The sequence below is a fragment of the Astyanax mexicanus genome, chromosome 20 (assembly GCF_023375975.1).
Source record: "Astyanax mexicanus isolate ESR-SI-001 chromosome 20, AstMex3_surface, whole genome shotgun sequence".
NCBI classification, from domain to species: domain Eukaryota; kingdom Metazoa; phylum Chordata; class Actinopteri; order Characiformes; family Acestrorhamphidae; genus Astyanax; species Astyanax mexicanus.
The window spans coordinates 19602390-19627448 of NC_064427.1; the positions used below are offsets into that span (position 1 = coordinate 19602390).

General features: G+C 34.5%; 1 protein-coding gene across 1 annotated transcript; it reads right to left on the reverse strand.

Moving 5' to 3' along the window:
• Positions 1–93: 93 nt before the first annotated feature.
• On the reverse strand, positions 94–25059 carry slc5a1 (solute carrier family 5 member 1). The gene is made up of 15 exons (XM_022681124.2): positions 24828–25059; positions 21303–21374; positions 19864–19968; positions 19674–19733; positions 18086–18190; positions 15088–15193; positions 10659–10739; positions 10343–10551; positions 7167–7302; positions 5537–5644; positions 4539–4689; positions 3505–3673; positions 3174–3389; positions 1914–2022; positions 94–489 (listed from the first exon to the last, which is right to left on the reverse strand). The coding sequence occupies exons 1-15, from the start codon at positions 24984–24986 to the stop codon at positions 275–277; spliced, it is 2001 nt and encodes a 666-aa protein (XP_022536845.2). The 5' UTR covers positions 24987–25059; the 3' UTR covers positions 94–274.

Consider the following 25059-nt stretch of genomic DNA (forward strand, 5'->3'; position numbering starts at 1 on the left):
TGAATTTTTGGTTGTGTATGATCTTTTAATTTACTTGTGTTGCTTTATGGGGACAACCAAGTCAACAGCAAATGTCAAAAAAGACATTACAAATGAAAAATAAACTGTTTTTATTAAACCTACATGTAAACCTCAAGAAAAAGGGTATGCACTTCTGCACATCCAGCACAGTCACGGTAGTCCAGCTTTTGTATGAAAAGAATGAGTTATTATATTATATTTAAATACATTTCCACATATATCTTAGAGAGGACTCTATAATCATGGTGTATCTTTAACCAAAGAAACCATGGAAAAACACACACACGGTCAGCAGGATGATGGCGTTGGCGTTCACCACGTTTCTCCACAGCGGCTTCTCGCTCGTGTCCATCATCTGCTTCTTCAGCTCCGCCTCTTCTTCTTTGGTAAGTTTTGGAGCTTTCTTCTGGTCGAAGCCACAGAAACAGTTGTAGGCCTTCTTCCAGCAGCTCGGTTCCGATTCTAGTTCTAAAGTGTTCCACAGGAAAAATGGGTATTATTTTATTTATAATAATATTATAAACCTTAAACCTTCAGAGACCTCAAATATCCCTATATTGTCTTCCTCTAATTGGTCCCCATAAAGACAGTGTTGTGCTGACTAGTCCTCACAAATGTGTTTATCAATAAAAACAGTACAGCCTTTATAGAGACCAGCTAGAAACATGGTGTTGTTTGTGACTATTTTCCAGAAAGGTAAATATTTATAAAAGTTACTAAATCATAAATAAAATTAATAGTTACAGCCATATTAAGATTATAAATGATTACAATAAATAACTTAGATTGTACATGTAGCACAATACTTATGGGGACCATGTATACAAACAATACTTGTGTATATAAATTGTCCCCATATTGTTTCCTTATAATTGTTCCCCATAAAGATAGTGTTGAGTTTAGTGGTCCCCACAATTGTGTTTATCAATAAAAACACTACAAGCTTTATAGGGACCAGCTACAAACATAGTGCTGTTTGTAACTATTTTCCAGAAAGGTTGTATAAAGTACATAGTTTTATTTGTACCTTGTCCCCATAAAGATAGTGTTGTGTTTGCTGGTCCCCACAAATGTGTTTATCAATAAAAACAGTACTGCCTTTATAGAGACCAGCTAGAAACCTAGTGCTGTTTGTGACTATTTTCCAGAAAGGTAAATATTTATAAAAGTTACTAAATTATAAATAAAATTAATAGCTACTGCCATATTAAGATTATAAATGATTACAATTAATAACTTAGATTGTACATGTAGCACAATATTCATGGGGACCATGTATACAAACAATACTTGTGTATATAAATTGTCCCCATATTGTATCCTTATAATTGTTCCCCATAAAGATAGTGTTGTGTTTAGTGGTCCCCACAATTGTGTTTATCAATAATTAACAGTAAATAAGTACTATTTGTAGCTAGTCCCCATAAAGGTAGTGTTGTGTTTATTGGTACCTGCTATAGAAGAGCACTACTTTACGGGGACTACCTACAGATAGCACCATGTTTATTGGAACCAACTTTACACACCATATTTCCTTTCGGGAAAATAGCAGCACTATGTTTATGGGGACCATCACGTGTGCATTATAATAATTCTTTAATAATTTGCAGTAGCCATGCGTTATTTTTTTTTATTATAGGCTTCACTCACAGCCTGTTAATTTAAGAAATTAGTTGTTGTTAATGTGTATGTCATGTTCAAAACAAACTAATTTAAGTATATATTTATTTCACATTTTTATAAAGTAACAAACCATAAAAAAAATAAAAATAATTGAAGTTGACCAATCCAACTCTTACATAAGTATATTTTAAAGCTATTATAATTCACAGCTAAAGTATTGGCACATAAAATGTTATTATTCATTTTTTATTACAAATGATGTGACTTACCTTCCACTTCCAATGCCTTGCTGTCTACTTCTTCTTCGTTCCAATCATCTTCTCCAAGATCAAGCCTCTCCTCAGTGCTGTTTCTCAAACTCCAGCACAGTCTGTGCAACTGAAATACAAACAAGGCTCTGTTACACACACAGCCATGGTTTACAGGGACAACACCATGTTTATGGGCACCAGATATACCTACAGCCACAGGTTTATGGGGACCAGCTATACCTACAGCAGCGATTTTTGGGGACAAGTTATAGCTACAACAACAAGTTTATGGGGACGAGCTACATCTACAGCAACAAGTTTATGGGGACCAGTTATAACTACAGCAACAAGTTTATGGGGACCAGATATAACTACAGCAACAAAATTATGGCAACCAGTTATAACTACAGCAACAAGTTTATGAGGACCAGTTATAACTACATCAACAAGTTTATGGGGACCAGCTATACCTACGGCAGCAAGTTTGTGGGGACCAGCTATACCCACAGCCACAAGTTTATGGGAAACAGCTATACCTGCAGCAATGAGTTTATGGGGATCTGCTATACCTACTGCAGCAGGTTTATGGGGACCAGCTTTAACTACATCAACAAGTTTATGGGGACCAGTTATAACTACATCAACAAGTTTATGGGGACCAGATATAACTACATCAACAAGTTTATGGGGACCAGATATAACTACAGCAACAAGTTTATGGGGACCAGTTATAACTACATCAACAAGTTTATGGGGACCAGTTATAACTACATCAACAAGTTTATGGGGACCAGCTATACCTACGGCAGCAAGTTTGTGGGGACCAGCTATACCCACAGCCACAAGTTTATGGGAACCAGCTATACCTGCAGCAATGAGTTTATGGGGATCTGCTATACCTACTGCAGCAGGTTTATGGGGACCAGCTTTAACTACAGCAACAAGTTTATGGGGACCAACTACAGTATACCTACAGCAACAAGTTTATGGGGACTAGCTATACCTACAGCAACAAGTTTATGGGGACCAGATATACTTATAGCAACAAGTTTATGGGGACCAACTATACTTATAGCAACAAGTTTATGGGGACCAGCTATAACTACAGCCATAGGTTTATGGGGACCAGCTATAACTACAGCCATAGGTTTATGGGGACCAGCTATAACTACAGCCATAGGTTTATGGGGACCAACTATACCTATAGCAACAAGTTTATGGGTACTTGCTATAACTACAGTAACTAATGGGGACTGATTTAACAAATATGTATCTTACATGTACATCGTCGATTGGTTTGGTAAGCAGAGAAATTCCCAGCACTAAAATTAAAGACACTCCATACAGGATGAGGCCAAAGTAAAGGTAGTGAATCCCACAGATGATGTAGGGGCATTTGGTTTCTTGGGCACAGCTTCCTGTTCCGTATACAAACTCAGTTATCATTCTGGACAGACCAATGGCCAGCCCAATCAGCATCCCATAGAACGCCCCCTGGAGGACAAATTCTTCAGTTAGATGCATATTGAAAAAAATAAAATATAATATACAGTATTTAACAAGAATATAAGATAATGTCGCAGGTTTGAAGGTGGTGAAGGTGGCTCACCTTTTCATTGGTTCTTTTACAGAAAATAGCCAGAGTGAATACAGCGGCGATGGGCGGGGCCAAGTAACTGGTGACTGACTGAATGTAATCAAACAGCTGCCCACTCTGAGCTGTCTGAACGATGGGAATCCAGGCAATACTGATCCCAATCAGAGCCACAATAAACACCCTGCAGACAAAAAAACAGCAAGAAATGCTATTAAAGTTATGAAAACCTCTTATGAAAAACAAATATTTACTTCAGCTTAATCCATTTACTTAGTCAGTCACATACAATCTACATACGAGTCATTACTGGTCATACTGTGTATATATAAAAGCAACTTTGAGCATAAATTAATGCATAAAACAATCCCAGAAATTTGAAAGTTTGTTTTACCTTGCAAAATTATTTTTAAATATTTAAATATTAATAATTGAATGACGTCAGCTTTTGCATGAATGGATTTTATTACATATCAAATGTTATAATGCAATGCAAAAAACATATATGTTAGAACATACTTGTTTAACAATTTGCTAAAGAAGTCTGTAAATTTATAAATCTGTAAATATACATTATATTTCTGGTGCAGGCAATCAACAGATAATCTACCACAGAATATCTGATTTTAATATGTATTTGCAATTCCGTATTATTCATGTATGTAGTTCATTTAATATTTAAGCATTATTTAAGATAATTGTTACACGTTATAATATATAATACATAATGACTAATTCACAGATTAAATTTCTAACTGTAGTAACTAAATAATGCAAAGTTGCATTATTTAGTTACTACAGTTAGAAATTTAATCTGTGAATAAGCCGACTGTTTTGAGGGTTTTAGTAAATGCAGGTCATGGCTGGGTCTTCTAGCATGACAATGACCCAAGACATTTCCACTAATTTTTGTAGAAGCTTTTGCTTTTATTACACATCTGTGGCCATGGCGGTGATTCAGGAACCCCTGAGTTCAGTGATTTTGATGGGTGAGTGAATAATTTAGTCAGTTTAGTGTTTGTAATACAGTTAGAGGAAGGTAAGCGGACCTGCCGGCAATCATCAGCTCTTTCTCTGAGGCTCTGTGGCGGATCTTGGCATAGATGTCCATGGTGAAGAGGGTGCTGGCGCTGTTAAAGATGGAGGTGAGGGAACTCATCAGAGACGCCATCATGACGGACAGCATCAAACCCCTCAGACCTAAATACACACACACATATATATATATATATATATATATATATATATATATATATATATATATATATATATATATATATATATAAACTCTTTTAAGTATATAAAGTCTTTTAAGTGACATTAAAGCGATTTTTATGTATTATCTCAACACAAGTTTGCTTTTTTATATTTAGGCAAACATAGCTAAAAATGTATAACATATATTATTACCATAAAGCATCAGTAGAGAATTATTACCACTTAAGAATGAGTTATGAGTTAGACAGACACTAGAGGGCGCTCCAGAGTGAGTCCAAAATGAATGAGTTTATTCTGAGCATTAGAGCAAAATGATAGTATCAATGTTTAATCATTTTATACTAAAAAAGGTTCTCATTTCCTCAACGCAAAACAATATCTAATTTTTCAGGACTACAAATGATTTAAAAGCTTTTAAACTTCAGTTAGAAATCAATTAAAAGTAAAAAAAAAAAAAACTTTAAATGGTTTATAAATTTGTTAGTTGTAGAAAAAAATATTATATACATATTGTTTTATAAGTAAACTTAATACATTTTGGAGTAAAATTAAAGGAACTTTACCTTTTAAAAGTATTTATGTTAAGTTTTTAGCTTTAGCATTTAGCATAATTTACCCTCAAACATTGAGGACTCACTCGTGAGCTTCGTTTAGCATTATAAAATTGTTTTCTGATATAACAGAAAAACAGTGAACAAAAAGTGACCATCTCTGCTAACAATTCACACACACACACACACACACACACACATGCACAATATTGGATAATATTTATGTCATGTTTATAGATAATTGTGTGTCAGAAACCACTTATGAAAGATGTCCTCACCATTAGGCATGAGGTCCAACACCAGTTTGGGGTAGGCGATGTTGGTGCAGCCCACCTCAGTTCCACACCATTCATTACAAACTTCAGGGACCACACACGCCACAGCATCTACAGAATTATATGTCATATATATTTAGAAATAAACACACACATAAACATAAACACACACCTGTGATGAGAACCAGAGATTTTGGATGATATATTGCATTTCATCTCAGAAATAATTGCAATTTTATTGACGTTATTTTATTAATGTTAAGACTTTAAAATGTATGCCACTGATATAATGGTAATACAGTTAAATATGTGTGGTACACATTACTTAATTAATAAATTACATAAATTAATTAACAGTATTGAAATTGCACAATGAAAATTTCCTAATAAAAAAAGTCTATATACAGCTTCATTAACTTTTATGGGCTTTAATCACTAAATAAACACAATTAGACATATTACAAATCATAATGCAGTTGTTCTATATAGTATGTCAGAATTTGATGACCAGTTGATCATCAGAAATACTCCAAAATTGCTTCATCTAAAATCTTTACATTGACTTCCAATGACCCATAAAAGTCCTTCCACCTGCCTTGTTTAAATAGCAATGGTGTTTCTGAATATATCTACACTGATGGGTGTGGTGGTCTGGAAATGAGGTTTGTTCAGGTAAATTTCTAAAGTATTGCTATCTTGGCAACAGAAAACACAGGTGCCCCATTGACTGAATACAACCTAGACAGAGACAGTTAACAGTCAGACGTTCATTACTTTCTTGGCAGAAAATTTTTGCGCAATGCACAAACACCCCCACTTGTTGCAAACACATGAACAAATTGCAGTGCACAAATCCAAACTTTATCAATCAACAACAGAACAGAATGAGTGTGAGTGAGAAGCGTTGGACACGTCCAAGTAGCTGCGCCATTAAAATAGCAATCTGCCAAATTCAGAGCACATCTGACTCTTAAAGGGAATGGCAATTGATACACTGATTGTTTTATTTCACACTATGCCCAAAATTAACCACATCCATTATTAATTAAGAGAATTAGCACATGCCTATTGCTTGTCACGAGCCATGCAGGATGTACTTTTCCCATCGTTACGATAGCAAAGACGCACAAATACACCCTAAATCAAGCTGCACGGTTGGCTGCTCCAATTGCAAAATAATGCTTTGTCATGCTACATCTTTTTTCTATGTACTATTGTAAATAAAACATGTTGTATGTGATTTGCAAATCAATAAATTCTGTTTCATTCATATTGTTTCATATTTTACACAGTGTCCCAGTTTTTCGGGTTTGTAATATTTTACTATTGGCAACAAAAAAAGCAGGTTTTGCAGAGTTAATACACAAATTATTATAATATTATAATATTATTTAATTATAATATAATATTATAATATTAGACCAGCCAGAAATTCGAAAGCTGGTTTGAGGGGCTTTATGGAATTAGCCTGTGTTGTGTAATTTTATTATTATTACAAAATGTTCTTAAAAATTTAATATTTTGTCATATTCAACATGCTAACAATGAATACATTAATAATCATGATTATTAATTCTAAATATTAATAATTAATTAACTATCCGTGCTGAGAAACCGTGTGTTAATTTCTCACCGGTGTAGAGAATTCTGCTGATCATGCCGGGGAACACCATGAGGAACATGGGGAGGAGCTTCAGGTACCCACACAGAATACAGCCGGCCTTCACATGAGACATGTTCTTACCAGATAAACACCTCTGAACAATCACCTGCACACACACAAACACACACACACACAAACACACACATCATTTTAATAAATTGAGAAATACTGTATATCGTACCTAGAGTTTAGATATTCTCTGCCCTCGCTGTGCTGTGTGTAGCTGTTCTTAAAAACACTGTTCTTAAATAATAGGTGTGTGCTTCTTCAGTGTTGCAATAATAATTAACATCATTCTGAACAGATTTCACTAATTTAAACACCCAGGAAATTATTTTAAAAAGCTCAGATTTAATGCTATACTTACCAAAATAATGTTTTTAAATGTCAAGCTTTGGCTCATAATAAGTGTATGAGTCGGGTCGGCTAGATTTTTCATGATCTAAGCTCTAATTGTGCCTGAGATAAATGATGACATAAATTGTGCCTGAATGTGTGATAGTTTGTGTGTCTGTTGATCAAATGTAAAAATGTAGAAAATATGTAGAAGATATTCTTCTTATACAAACTATAAATAAATAGTACTTAAAAATAAAAAAAACACACAATCACATTAATAACAACTCTCCTCTTACTGTACTGTAATGTTCAGCTGTAATGCCACATACAAACTGCATGACTTACAGTACACATTCATATTCCTGATTATACTGTGTAATTGGGAATATTTTATTAAGTGTTAAGTTTACACTCTTTACACGACTGGTCAGTGATATTTAGAGCCCTAAGTGGGTTGCAGTGCTCATTGCTATCCTCCTGCCTCATTTAAATAACAGTGCTTCTGAATATGAGGTGAGATAGATAGATAGATAGATAGATGAGAAGTGTTGTACATGTCCAGGTAGCTGCACCGTTAAAATAGCAATCTGCCAAAGTTAGAACTCACCTGACTCTTAAAGGGAATGATGAGTGATACACTGATCTGTTTATTTTACGTTAAACCCAGAAATAATCACACTCATGTTTAATTAAAAGAATTAGCACATGCCTATCGCTCATTATGAGCTCCGCAAGGTGTACTTTTCCCGTCGTTACGATAGCAAAGACACACTGAAATGCCCTAAATCAAGCTGCACGGTGCATGGTTGGTCTCCGATTGCAAAATAATGCTTTGTCATGCTCCGTCTTTTTTCTACGTTTAATACATTCTGTTTTATTCATGTTCTTTCATATTTTACACAATGTCCCAACTTTTTGGGATTGTAATATTTGACTTACGTAATATATTTGGCTTTAAAGAATGAAAGAGCACTCTTACACACAAACACACACACTCCTGACGTTTGCAGTGTGTGTGCTGGTGATGTGTGTCACAGACTGAATTAAACATTAATGTGGGAAAATTTCTAAACACATTCAGAGTCCAGATCACCAATTACAGACTGCTGCTACATTATCACCGTTTACTACATTACTCACAATACACAGTCATCAGTCCTGTCAATGGCCTGTGGTTAAATATATTTAAGCTGGACGTGTGTGTGTCTCATCCTTTTTATCTCATCTTCTAGATAAGAGTCGTCTAAAGTGTTAGTGAGGACCTGTCTGTCTAAATCTGTATATGGGTCTCACACAACACAGATACAGATTACAGAGAGAAAGAGTCTGGGCAGGTAGTGTATTTACAGCTCTGATAAAAACTAAGAGACCACGTAAAAATCAAGAGGAAGATGGATGAACTGCTTGAATGTTTGCACCAAGAGTAAAGGCATAAAGTTATCCAAAAGCAGTGTGTAAGACTGGTGGAGGAGAACATGATGCCAAGATGTATGAAACAAACTGTAATTAAAAACCAGGGTTATTCCACCAAATATTGATTTCTGATCTCTTAAAACTTTATGAATATGAACTTGTTTTCTTTGCATTATTTGAGGTCTGAAAGCTCTGTAACTTTTTTGTTATTTCAGACATTTCTCATTTTCTGCATTTATTTGCAGAAAATGAGAAATGTCTGAAATAACAAAAAACATAAACCTAAAAATAGCGAAAATCAAAGAAACTGATTCAGAAATGAAGTGGTCTCTTCATTTTTTTTCAGAGCTGAATGTAAATGCAGATGGAGAATTTCATTTTGATAATTAATTTATTAGAATTTTAGTCTGAAGATTCATCTGGTAAAATTTCATTATAAATTATTATTTCTTCTGAAATTCCAGTCAAAATATTAATTTATTCAAATTTCAGTCTGTACATTAAATTCTGAATTTCAATCTATTGGAACTTTATTTTTAATATTTATTCATTAGAATTTTATTCTGCATATTTGTTTATCAGAATTTCAACCCAGATGATCATTTATTAGAAGTTTATTTTAGATATTTATCTCACTTATTTTCTTTTTATCATTTTTCTTATTTATCATATTTTTGTATTTATTTCCTGTGGTTAGTGAATTATTTTTCTTAGAACTTCACAATAAATTGAAGTTTATTACGGATATTTATCATATTAATTTTCTTTTTATCATATTTTCGTATTCATTTCCTGTGATTAATTAGTTTATTTTCTTAGAACTTCATAAAATATAAGTTCCATATATTATTTTTAGAATTCCAGTCCAAATATTAATTTATTCAAATTTCAGTGTGTACGTTTAATTTTGAATATAAATCTATATCAATTTTATTCTGAATATTTATTTATTAGAATTTCAGCCCAGATGACCCTTAATTAGAAGTTTATTTTGAATATTTATCTTATTAATTTCTCATTGTCTCATTTTCTTATTTATCATAAGTCATGAATTCCCTGTGGTTCATGATATATATGTATATATTCGTTTAAACTTCCTTATATTATTTATTACAATTTTATTCAGAACATCAAATTTTGTGGCACTGTATTCTGGGTATTACTTCTGGGTAGACTATCACTGTTATTAGTAGTACTGTATTGGAAACATTTTTAATAATTATATTCTGGATATGAAACTGTAGTTATTGATAATTTCACTCTAAAATATTCCTTTATGTAAGTAAACAGGTCTTGGAATAGGTTGAATAAAGATATATATTTTAATATTAAAACATTGCTTGGTGTGTGTTGGTGTATAAGAGCAGTAGTGTGGGTATTTTTTGGTATGTTACCTGATCAGTGCACCAGTACCACCCAGCCTGGATGGTGAGTCCGAAGATGAGTCCAGGCCAGGGCAGATCTCCGGTGGTGGCGTCTCTGAAGATGTGGAAGGAGTCGGCGCGAGGCGTGTAACACTCAGAACTAACATTACCCACAACTGAAGGAATGGCTTTCATATAGGCTTCCTGAAACTGATCATAACCTCCAACCTTATCAAAAGCTAAAAAAAACAGAATCAAAATTAAGATTAAATAAATAAATTCACACATACGCCTTTCTTACACATATATATTTAATATAAAACAGATTAACACAGAATGACCTTACCAAAGCCCATTAGGATGAAGGACCCCACCACCATGATGATGGTCTGCAGGGTGTCTGTGTAAATGACTGCAGCGAGGCCACCTACAGGACAGGAGGAGAAAACACAGCCATTAATGACTAACTGAATAACCAAAAGACGAATGAGAAATTCGGCCATTGTAACAGTGTAACAGTATAGACGAGAGTAAGAATATGGACGGGTGTAACAGTATAGACGAGAGTAACAGTATAGACAAGAGTAAGAATATGGACGGGTGTAACAGTATAGATGAGTGTAACAGTATAGACTAGAGTAACAATATGGACAGGTGTAACAGTATATATGAGTGTAACAGCATAGACGAGTGTAACAGTATAGACGAGAGTAACAATATGGACAGGTGTAATCTTATAGATGAGTGTAACAGTATAGACGAGAGTAAGAATATGGACAGGTGTAACAATATAGATGAGTGTAACAGTATAGACGAGAGCAACAATATGGACGCGTGTAACAGTATAGACGAGAGTAACAATATGGACGGGTGTAATCTTATTGATGAGTGTAACAGTATAGACGAGAGTAAGAATATGGACAGGTGTAACAGTATAGATGAGTGTAACAGTACAGACAAGAGCAACAATACGGACGGTTGTAACAGTATAGATGAGTGTAACAGTATAGACGAGAGTAAAAATATGGACAGGTGTAATCTTATAGATGAGTGTAACAGTATAGACGAGAGTAAGAATATGGACAGGTGTAACAGTATAGATGAGTGTAACAGTATAGACGAGAGTAACAATATGGACGGGTGTAACAGTATAGATGAGAGTAACAATATGGACGCGTGTAACAGTATAGACGAGAGTAACAATATGGACTGTGTAACAGTGTAGATGAGTGTAACAGTATAGATGAGTGTAACAGTATAGACGAGAGTAAGAATATGGACGGGTGTAACAGTATAGATGAGTGTAACAGTATAGACGAGGTAAGAATAGGGACAGGTGTAACAGTATAGATGAGTGTAACAGTATAGACGAGAGTAACAATATGGACGGGTGTAACAGTAGAGATGAGTGTAACAGTTGTGGTAGGCCCTGGGGTTAGGGGCGTGACCACTGTGACCCGGAAGGAGGAAGCGCACAGATAACACAGACACGGGGAGTAAATGAACTCAAAACGTACCTTTTATTTGCTTTTAAACGCCCTCCACCACACCCAAAAACAACTCAAATAAACATACTCAGCCCTAATGGGGCTCTAGAGTCTGTAGAACTACTTTAGTTTAAGTGAAAGGTCCGTGCAGCCTCAGCCCTCAGCTCCCCAGTCAAGAGTTCTCCTTCAGTGAGCTGTGTCTGTATCGACACGTTTCACAGTACGGACACGTGTGCTAGTATAGACGAGTGTAACTGTATGGATGAGTGTAAAAGGATATACAAGTTTTACAAAATGGACAGGTGTGCTAGTATAGACAAGTGTAACTGTATGGATGAGTGTAACAGGATATACAAGTTTTACAGTATGGACAGGTGTGATAGTATAGACGAGTGTAACCATATGGACGAGTGTAACAATGTAGACAATCATAGCAGCTTGGATGATAACAGTATGGACAAATGTAACAGTATAGATGATTAACAGTTTAGATGAGCGTAACAGTATGGACGAGTTTCACAGTATGCTCATTATGGACAAGAGTAACACTAATGATGAGGGTAACAGTATGGACGAGTGTAACCGTAAACATATAATACAATACTATTCTATGGTATGAAAAAGGTCAAGTTTATTAAAACAATATTTATTTAGATGTTAATATTTTAAACATATTTTTATCGTAATTTAACTTTAAAGTCCAGAAGGCAGGGTGTCCCCAGGTGTTTAATGGTGTGGACGGTGTGGTGAGTAGTTTACACTGGAAACATGTGACAGATCATGACAGATAGAGAGGAGGGTAATAAAGCTGCCAGTGTGAGACGAGAAGCAAAAGTTCAGATACAGATCGACTATAGTTTGATGCTGGACATTCACCCCTGCATAAAGCTTATCAGAGAACACAGGTAATTACCCCCTGTGTCTCAGATATGACGGAACAGCGGCCTGGTCTTCTCGTGAAAAGCTCATCTCCTGAATAACAAAAGCCTGGACTTTACTCTCAGTGCTCGGAGCACTTCAGTCCGGAGATAAGAGTGGATTTACAGTGTGTATACCACTCTAACGCCAAACACACGTCTCCCAGACAGTCGCTGAGGGGCTTCCAGCTGGGGGCTCGACCAGTTCATATAGTCTGTCCTTTTTTATAGGTTTTATAGATTTTATAGGTTTTTCCATCTATTGGAAACCAAAACTGACAGTTAACTGGTGGATTCTAAGGTCACCTGCAGTTTACAGTGTGTTACTCTTCAGTCCAGCTCATGAAGGCCTGACTAATCAGAGGGTTTGTTTTGCCATATCTACTCACATGCCAGAGAGAACAATCCTGATTGGGCAATTTTTCTACTGGGCCATTTCAATATCTTAATTCTATTGTTTCCAATCAGTGAAATAAGAGTAATAATACAATACCCACAGAGTTAGTTAGACTCATCCATTTTTCAATAAAATTCATGCAACACATTAAAAATGTGATTTATGCTATTTGGATACAGTTCACATTTCACATTAAAATTTATCACTTTAATTCACTCTAATCACTTCAATTCACTTCTAAACACTTCAATTTAATCGAATTACTTCAATTCACTTCTAAACACTTCAATTCACTTCTAAACACTTCAATCCATTCTAATCACTTCAATTCACTTCCAAACACTTCAATTTACTCTAATTACTTCAATTCACTCTAATCACTTCAATTTAATCGAATTACTTCAATTCACTTCTAAACACTTCAATTTACTCTAATTACTTCAATTCACTCTAATCACTTCAATTTAATCGAATTACTTCAATTCACTTCTAAACACTTCAATTCACTTCTAAACACTTCAATTCACTCTACTACTTTAATTCACTTTCAAACACTTCAATTTACTCCAATTACTTCAATTCACTTTTAATCACTTCAATTCACTATAATCACTTCAATTTACTCTAATTACTTCAATTTACTTCACTAAAATTCACTTCTGAACACGTTCATTTCATTGCATTAAACACTACTTTACTTGAATTCACTTCTAAACACTTTCATTTCAATTAACTCTAAATATTTTTACTTTACTTTAATTCACCTAAATTCACTTCTAAAACCTTCAATTTACTCTAATCACTTCAATTCACTTCACTTCAATTAGCTCTAAACACTTTACTTCACTTCAATTCAATTCACTTCTAAACACTTATTTCACTTTAATTCACTTCTAAACAATTAATTTTACTTCAATTCAATTCATGTGGGAACAATTAAATTCCTGTGGTAGTCTCAAAGTGACGTGTGTTTAGGTAAATATCTGGCGTGTTTCTATCTTAGTGTCAGGAAATACAGGTGCGCCACTGACTAACCCTGACAACAGTCAACAGGCAGCCATCCAAACTTACCTATCTTACCCATGCAGGAGTGTACACCCCCTGCTTGTTACACACACACATGAACACACTGCAGAGAACAAACCCTACTTTTAACTAAACAATAAACAGAATAAAGAATAAAATATCATTTCCCTTAAATGAGCTGCTGGTGTATCTTTAGAGTGTGAACGCACAGCTCAGTTTCCTCTGGTGAGACGCACAAAAGCGATGCACTGATATGATTGCGCCAAAGTCAGAGCTCACCCGACTCTTAAAGAGAATGACAACTGGCACACTGATTAATTAAGAGAACTAGTACTCGTTTTTTTAACGTTTCGAGCCGCGCAAGGTGTATTTTTTGTGCCCTCACGATACCAAAGACACACTGACACACCTTAAATCAAGCTGCATACTTGACAGGTGCACTATAGATCGCTAAAATAGGGCCCAAAGGCTACAATTACCAACACTTAGCATATAACAACCTATACTCATAGATTTGTGATGTCCATTGGACATAAGGTAAGGAGGTCAGATTGTTGAGTTTTTCTCATTGTGATGTTACAACAAGAAAATAATGTTTTTAACATTGTAGTTTCCCCAATATTGTAGTTGGAGAAACAAGGCCAAGTCATTTTGCCATTTCCCATTTTGCATCTTTATTAGAACAAGGCTTTCTCTTAAAATACAGTGGAACCAAGTCATCTATAAAGGAATCGTTTTTTGGCAAAGTAATCACTTTTAAATACATTTAAATCCGGTTAAAATATTTCTAAAAACCTTTTCAAAGTCTCAGTGTATGGCTGGTACAGGTATGCCCCAGATCGCAGACCTGGCAACCCACAGCACTCCAAATCCACAGTTCTGCCCCAATAAACCCAACAGATTCAACCCATCAGTTAATGAAAAGGATAATCTCCAGATGCACTGTACCTGTGACCGTGTAGAGAGCGGTGATCAGCAGCAGCAGGACAACAGCCACGTAAATGTTCAAATCCACAGCCTGAGTAATGAAAATAGCTCCAGAGAACATGTCCGCCTGCAAAAACAGAGAGAGAGAGAGAGAGAAAGAGAAAATAGATCAGAATTAAATAACCATTACTGCAGATTAACAATTATTAACAAGTATTTATACAGTCAGAAATACAGTCAGTAACAACAGACTCTGATACATTTAGTTAATCAGTGCTTTACTGATTGATTGTTGATTAAACTTGACTCAACTGAATTCACTCCACTTTACTGCATCTTCCTTCTTCAATACTCTTCCATTCAATTCACTTTACATTACTGCAATTTACGTTATTGCAATTAATTGCACTTTAGCTCATTCTACATTACTTCAATTCACTTTACTACATTTCAAATCACATCAGTTTACATTACTTTATTTTGCTTCTTCACTTCTCTACAAACCACTTTACTTCACTTCTATACATTCCACTCTAAAAATTTCAATTCACTTCAATCCTCTTCTAAACACTTCAATTCACTTCACTACAATTGATTTCTAAACACTTCAATTAACTCTAAACACTTTAATTCACTTTAATTCATTTTTAAACACTTCAATTAACTCTAAACACTTTAATTCACTTTAATTCATTTTTAAACACTTCATTTCAATTCACTTTAATTCATGTGTAAACAATTAAATTCACTTTACTTCAATTAACTCTAAACACTTTACTTCACTTCAATTCACTTGAATTCACTTCTAAACATTTCATTTAAAACACTTCACTTAAATTCATGTGTGAACACTTATATTCACTTAATTTTAATTAACTCTAAACACTTTACTTCACTTCAATTCACTTCAATTCACTTCTAAACACTTAATTTCACTTCACTTAAATTCAAGTGTGAACACTTAAATTCACTTCACTTCAATGTTCTCTATACACTTTACTTCACTTCAATTAACTCTAAACACTTTACTTCACTTTAATGCACTTTATTGCACTTCTAAACACTTAATTTCACTTCACTTTAATTCATGTGTGAACACTTAAATTCACATTACTTCAATGAACTCTAAACACTCTACTTCACTTCAATTAACTTTACTTCGATTAACTTCTAAACACATCAAATAAATCTGAACACTTTAATTCATTTCACTTAAATTAACTTCTAAACACTTTAATTAACTCAAAACACTAAATATCCATTCACTTCAATTAACTTGACTTCAATTCAGTTCACTTTAATTAACTCTAAACACTTTAATTTACTTCGCTTTAATTAACTTTTAAACACTTCAAATAACTCTATACACTTTAATTAACTTCACTTTAAATAACCCGTAATATCAGATATTGTACTCGTACAGTCAATAATGAAACAACAGACTCTGATACGTTTAGTTAATCAGTGTTTAACTGATTGATTACGCCACTATCTGAACCTTGAACTGATTATAAACTGTTAAATTTAATTGGCAATTTACTAACGATGTCATTCTTGAACTTAACTGCAGACAGAATCTTATAATAAGAATATAAACTTAAAACCACTGATAAATATCCTTATAGCCCAACAGTAAAGCTCCTCAATCACCCAACATTATTACGTTTGGTTGATGATGTTCAAAGTAGCATCACAATCTTGTCTGTGTCGTGTTCTTATATAACATTTACAGACATTATCAGACCTTTATCAGATTTCCACAGAAGCCAGTAAAGCTATGAAACCATAACACAGGGGCGTATTATGTCGGGATATGGAAGGCCTTAACTGGAAGCCAGAGACTAGATTAAATAAGAACCTTTAAAAAAGAAAGATGACACTTGTCAGCAGGTCATCTTCATGGTGGAGACAACCATAGAAATGTCCTGAAGTCCTGGTGTCATGGGTTTGGTTGCAATTTTGTATGATGCGCTTTAGGAAACTCTTTATAAACCTCTACAACTATAATCTCAGGCATCTGGCATTTTACAGCATTATACATTACTTCTGTATGTGTAGCTTAATAGTTATTACCCATATTAGTCTAAGGGACCTATCATATACCCTTTGCAAGATGTGTCGCGGTGCTCATTGCTATCTTAGACCCTGTCATCAGTCTATTTTCAAAGGGTCTACGAGTGGTCCAGCAGACTAAGGCGCTGGCACTATGATCAGGAGATCAGCAGATCAAACCCAGTTGTGGTATACCTTTTGGCGATCGCCGGCTCAAATCCCGTTCATGCAGCTTGCCATCAGCTGCAGGAGTCCTGAGAGAGCACAATTGATGTTGCTCTCTCTGGATGGGTACAGTAGATGGCGCTCTTTCCCCTCATCACGCCTAGGGTGATGTGGATCAGCGCAAGGCTGTGTCTGTGAGCTGCTGTATCAGAACCGAGTCGCTGCGCTTTCCTCCGAGTGTTAGCGCTGTGATGCTACTCGGAAATGCTACATCAGCAGCAGCTCAGCAGCTCAGCTTGTAAATTAGGAAGAAAATGTGATAAAATTGAGAAATAAATAAAAAAAACTATCTATTTTCAAGCCATGCACCCTAAAAATAGCATCTGAGTTTAGTCCAATTACACACGAACAACGTGCAGAGCGTAAACCCAGCTTTTAAGTCAACTGTAATTAGAATAAAGAATAATAAAAAAAGAACATTGCTGTTTCCCTAAATGAGCTGCTGGTGTATCTTCACAGTGTGAACGTGCAGCTCATTTTCTCTGCTGAGATGCGCTAAAGTGCTGCACTGTTAAGATACGAACGAGCCAAAGTCAGAGCTCACCTGGCTCTTAAAGGGAATGGCAACTTGCACACTGATTGGTTTACTTCATGTTACGCCTAAAGATAACCACACCCATGATTAGTTTAGAGAATAAGTACATGTTTTTTGCACATTTCAAGCTGCACAAGGTGTACTTTTCCCATCGTTACGATAGCAAAGGCACACCGGCACATTCAGCTATTGTTCCTGATAACTCACAGAGATCTTGGTGAAGATGTAGAGGAACAGGGAGAGCACAGACAGGTAGATTCGGATCCTCTGACCTCCAAAACGCTTCTTCAGATACTCTGGCATGGTCACCACCTGCAGACGAGTTGAGAACATGAGATTTATGATTTTACTCGGATTATGATTATTACGAGTATGTCATGCAGCCACACAGTTTACAGTTTATCAATGATCATGTTGAGTCCATGCAGTCCACACGTTCTTGCAGGCTAGGCCTGATGCCAAATTGCACCATAAATCTTTCATGGCTGAGAATGAGTGTCCTTGATGATGCAACAATGGAGTTCATTGTAGTAAAACAATGGAAACTCTTGGCAGGACTTCACCCCATGGGTAGGTGGATGTGTTTTTGGACTGAGGGATGGATTATTGGATTAATATGTGTATGTATAGATACTTGGTTGAATAGATGGAAAGAGGGATGGATAATTTAATAGTTAAATGGACAAATAAATGTGTGGACAGTGGGTTGGATATATGGATAGATGAATCTATTGGGATGAATGAATGAATGAATGAATGAATGAATGAATGAATGAATGGATGTATGGATGAATAAATGGATGGATGTATGCATGGATGGATGGATGGATGGATGGACGGATGAACAATGGATGGATGACTGGATGGACAGATGGTTGACTGGATTTATGGATTAATGAGTGGATAGTTGGTTGGATAGCTGGATAGGTGAATCTATTGGGATCAATAAATGGATGGATGTATGGATGAATGGATGAATGGATGGATGGATAGTTGACTGGATAGATAATCACATGAAAAGATTGGTGGATTCATAGATTAATCAGTGAATGGCTTGTTGGATAGCTGGATAGATAGAACTTGATTAGGTGAACGAACTGATGGACGGATGGATGGATGGACAGATGGATGGATGGTTGGTTGACTGGATATATAATTGAATGAAAAGATGGGTGGATGGATGAATTAACGGACGGACAGACAGAGGGACAGACGGATGGACGGATGGATGGAAGGCAGATGGTTGACTGGATGGATAATCAAAAAAAACAATTGGGGGATTTTTGGATTAATGAATGGATAATTGGTTGGATGGCTGGATAGGTCAATTTATTGGGATCAATGAATGGATGGATGGATGACTGAATGGATTGTCAAATAAAAAATGGGTGGATTCATGGATTAAGACATAGATGGTTGGACAGATGCATGGATGAATGGAATGAAGATGTAGATGAATGGAAAGATAAGTAGTTGTATGGACAGATTAATGAATTAATGAGTGGAATGTTGGTTGGATAGCTGTATATATTGGTGAGCAGGAGCATAAATAGATAGATTATTAAAAAAATAGAAGGATGTATGGATGGATAGATAAAAGGATGGATAGATAGTGAATAGTTTATTGCATAGCTGGATACATGGACCTATAGGTAGATGGACAAATATATATAAAGATCACTGAACAAAAAATGGTTAAATGGTTGGATAAATGGTTTATTGAGTGGATAGTTGGTTGTAAATGGAATCGTAGATAAATATATAGATACGTTTATAGATATATGTAAACACTCACCCCAGCTTTGATGTAGATTGGGACGAAGAGCCATCCTAGAATAAGCACCACAACCAGAGCCTAAAATGTGAAGAAAAACGGAGAGAAAAGCATAAAAGCTTATTAGCATTTCTTCTAAAGACATTCTGAACATTTCAGCCACTATTAAGTCTTTCTAAATGTAATTTTTTTTATTGAGTTTTTCACTCACATTCCATTCAAACCCTCCGATGGCGATGCCTCCAGCGGCGCCGGTTCCTGCCAGACCCACAAAGTGACCGCTACCGATGTTACTGGCGAACAGAGACGCTCCAATCTGGATAAATAAAATAATTATTTTATAAAATGTATTATCTGATTATAGAAGCAGTAAAATCTTACACATCTACTTACTAGTGAATGTCAAAAAATGTGAATATCATTGAAAAGATACTTTATATTAGTCATTCAGTTCAGTCCTTTATTTTATTGAGGATGATTATGGCCTACAGCCAATAAAAACCCAAAAAATGAGTATCTCAGAAAATTTGAATATTATATAAGCTCTCCAAACCATCACTGATTATCAGTAAATTTTACATTTCATTTGTAAATCAGGAAAATCCTAAAGCACTTCATGCATCCCTCTGCTGATAACAGCTTTTATGGAGATGCGGATTTCATTTTCCAGCAGGACTTGGCACACTGCCCAAACTGACAAAAGTACCAATTGGTCTTATATAGTATTCTGATTTTCTGAGACACATTTTCAGATTTTTGGTGGGTTTTCATTGGCTGTAATCCATAATCATCAACAAGAAAAGAAATGAACGCTTAAAATAGATCACTCTGTGTTTAATACATCTATATAATATATGAGTTTCACATTTGGAATTGAATTACTGAAATAAAGTAACTTTTAATGATATTCTAATTTTTTTTTAGATGCACAAGTACACTGTAGATATTACATCATCAACACTTAAGATAAATCAGTACTCAAGATTAAGCAAGCAAGTAAAGAAACCAAGATGAAGGTTCCAAATGAAGTCATTAATTAATCTATAGATATGTTTTAAATGCACTTTTCAGCTGTCTGATTATCAAACACACCAATGCCAGTTTTTATTACTGAGCTTATAACTGAATTTGTCGCAGCACATAAAGAGTGAAGACTAAAATTAAAATGAAGAATATGTTTTAAAGAATATCTAGAGAGCAGATTGGACGCTTTTGACAGGGTTGGTGAAGACAGACATGGTGTAGAATTGGGGTGTTTATTTGATAAAAGCATCAGTTTCTATTGAGCAGAAAAAGAAAAACAGATAAGCCACATCAGAGCTGTAATGAATTCAGAATGGCATCGGTCATCTGACCATCATGGCCCCATAAAATCCTTTTCTCTTTTTTTGGTGTAAAAGACGTTTCTGGTAAACACTCGTGCGAGAGCGTAAGTGCTGCTGCTGCTGGTGAGTATTGATCAGAACCACACTATCATGCCCTTCCACCATGGTGCTGCTGCTGATTCACTACAGTGAACCTATCTAGATAATAGTTATTTACACACCTGGAATAGATCTACACTGTAGAAGTAGAATCATCATCTGAAAGGTTCTGTAAGGAAAATATTCTTTATTAACTTTTTATTAACGTATTATTAACTTTACTCACCGGCCACCACACCATGCTCCGACCCGCCAAGAAGAACCCCCCCACTGTGGAGCGGTTGGTCCTCACCATGGCCTGAAAAAGAAGACCAGTGTGTTATAATCTCGCATTCACACTTTTAATATTAATTCAGTTCAGTTCACTTCAAAAAATCCAGTTCACACCACTTCCAAAGGCTTTACTTTAATTCATTATTCAGTTTCTTTTTCATACTTTCAAAATGAATTAACTTCAGTTCACTTGACTTTTAGTGGCTTTACCTTAATTCACTTATTCAGTTCCCTTTTCACACTTTCAAAATTAATTAACTTCAGTTCACTACACTTTCAAAGGCTTTACTTTAATACACTTATTCAGTTACTTATTCACCCTTTTTCAATCTCTTCACTTTTAATGACTTTATTTTAATTTACTTATTATGTTTTTTTTCACACTTGAACTGAATTCACAAAATCTTATACCAATTCACTTTTTAACTTTTCTTTAGTACTCTTTGATTCACTTTACATTACTGAAGTATAGTTTATAGCAATTAATTTCACTTCAACTAACTGTACATTACTTCAATTCATATTACTTTGATTCACTTCTAAACACTTCAATTTACATTACTTCACCTCACTTCAATTCACTTTTAAACACTTAGCTTCACTTCCCTTCAATTCATTTCTAAACACTTCAATTAAAGTTACTTTACTTTACTTCAATTCACTTCTAAACACTTCAAGTTGCGTTACTTCACTTTACTTAAATTCACTTCTAAACACTTCACTTCCCTTCAATTCACTTCTAAGCACTTTCATTAACTTTTAAACACTTCCATTCACTTATGTTCAATTTACTTCTAAACATTTTAATTAACTTCTGATTCACTTTATAATTCACTTAACCTAAGCTCACATTGCAGCATTATTTCAATTCACTTCACTTTACTGCAGTTGACTTCACTTCAACTCACTATACTCTCACTTTATTGTCTTTATAATTTTTTATTATCTCCATTACATTAGTTTACATTATTTCACATTATTTTACCTAATTCTTATAATTATTCTTTTCATTGCACTTTACTGTACTCTCCTTTAGTTTCATTCAATTTCCATTTTTTTACTTTTCAATTTAATTTTCCTTTGTATTCAGTCTCTCTGTGTCAGTATGTGTGTGTTTTTTTTTTGCTCATTATAACACGACATCGGTACCAAAAAAGGGCTGAAATTAATTTGTTAATATAAAAGGTTTTCAGTCAAACTGCAGTTATTTTTGATTGGTGAAAACCTGTAAATGGTTCTTTGTATAACCTTCTATTGTGTTTATACTTTTAGCATCTGCACGGCTCCAGTAAACCTATTTTCAGTGCTATATAAAGCCTGTTTTTACTTACCCTGCACTTTATAATCATTTACACAACATTTAGCTGATTATTATGAGCTAATAAAGCTTTATCAAACCTCTCAGCAGGAACTAACTGATCAGGCTGATTAGTGGTAATGCAGTGGCTTCTACTTTATTTAGCAATAAGTAAAGTGAGGTAAGCAGTTTTTACATTTTACATGTGCACTTTAGCTGTGTGTCTGTATTATTCAGAGTTACCCAACCTTATTAAAACAAATATATGCATTTAAAAAAATAAAAGTATTTTTTTCAGGAATGTACTTCTGTGCTATGAGATAAACACCAGCAAAACACATAAAATCTACCCCATTCAGACAATTCTGACATTTTACCCAATTATAGCCTGTAAAAAGTAACACAATTTATTCAATAATTTTGAAACAACAATTTGTAATCACTTTTTTGAATAAAATTTACTCCATATTTAGAGTAAATATTACATAAGTTGATTAGCTAAAGCTTGAGTTATATTTTGTATCATGGTTGAATGCTTGTTCTAGGCTGTAAGAGCAAGTTACCATTTTCTTTATTGCAAACCACAACTTCATGCTGGCGGATGTATGCATGGCTAGCTATAATTTTATAATAGCATTTTAATAATAATTTTACAGTACTTTATTGGCAAATATGGACTACAAGCATTTAAAATACTTGTGTTTTTTGTACAGAACATTTATAGAATTTTAATGTAATTTATACCAAAAACATAAATAATGTTTATTTATACCAAAGCTTACTTTGAAAAGTGAATTAATATTCTTATTATGAATGAATATGCTGTAATCTTTCTCCACACTGAATTACTGTATTTTAAAACTATTTTACAATGCAGTTATCTGTTAATGAGCTATCTTCCACTGTTTGTAACAAGTACAGCTGGATATGACTTTCATAAACTGCTCTATTTGTAGTAGATTTACTAATTGTATAAACTTCCACAAAAAGTAAAATAATTTTACTATTTCTATAATTCTGGAATATTTCACACTTCTCACTTGTTATATTAGTTTTAAAGATGCTTTTATATGAGAATAAGTTAGATAAGAATTATCTAAAATATTGCATATTCCTTTCTATCAGTATCAATAAAGATATTTGTTATCAAGACACAAAAATAAATCTAATTTCAGATTTTAAGAATTTGATTCTCCTGGATTAACATTACAATATTTTGCTATTTTTATTTATTTATGTTTTTAAAATTATATTATGGGAATCTGGCTGCGGTTTTTATATTAATGATAAATTTATACAATATAAAAAACTAAAAAATTGCCTTTGGGAAATTTCTGCCATTTATATACAGCTTGGGACACTTAAGGGATGTTTTTGGAACTATTTAGTAAATCTTTGGTAACAGAACTCAAACCATTACAGATAAATTAATAAATTTTTGGCTACTTAGTTTGAGCAGAATTAAATTGACATCATTCTGTACTTTATTAAGATATTAAGATTTTTGTGGGACAAAAATGGTTTTATTTTTTTGTTGCTGGTGCTCCATGAGCCATTAACCACAAGGATACAGTGTGTGTGTGTTTTTTTATTCTACCTTAAAAATAGGTTAAAAATTAAGTTAAAAATTGAAAAACTAAAGTTTAGTTTGAACACACAATCTGTCCCTTCCTCTCTGTCAATTTATTTAGATAATAATGCACCAACAGAAATTCTCCAAAATGGACTCAAATAAACACTTTTTTTTTAGATTGACTTTCATTGACAGACAGGAAGGTGGTATTTCTTTGCTGTAAGCTAGCTGTTTTTGGAGCTGTTTTACAAATTGATGAATTTCATTGGAAAGTGAAAAATTGGAAATATTCTGTTCATAGAATATGGTTTTCATAGCAAAGGCACATTAAAATATTATATATTTTTTAAAGAATATTCACATAATGTTAAAGTTCTATCTATGTAAATGTACATTTAATAGTGTGTGTGCATAATTGCACATTGCTACATTGCTATAGATATTTATTATACAGTAAATAATGCAGCTAAACCTGCTGTAGACTCTTTTCTTTCTCTTATTGAATTTAACTTAACGTAAAAATAGCTTTTTTCTTACTTTCTTGGTTAACAATTCACACATGGAGGTCAGTGGAAGTTAAAGAGATATCAGTGAGATCCTGGACTCACCCAGATCCCCACAGCCAGGACCACCAGAAAGTAGATGACGATGACGGAGATGTCGGCCGGGTTGTTGATGTAGTTCTTGGTTTTGTTGCCGGCCATGTCGTCGTTGGCGACGCTGGCGCCGTCGCGAACGAGAGAGAAGCCGAAGTAATCCCAGGACATGATGGTGGCGGAGATCCAGCAGAGCTTCAAAGTTCTCTCTCCTCTAACGGTCCTCTCAGACTGACCACACCTG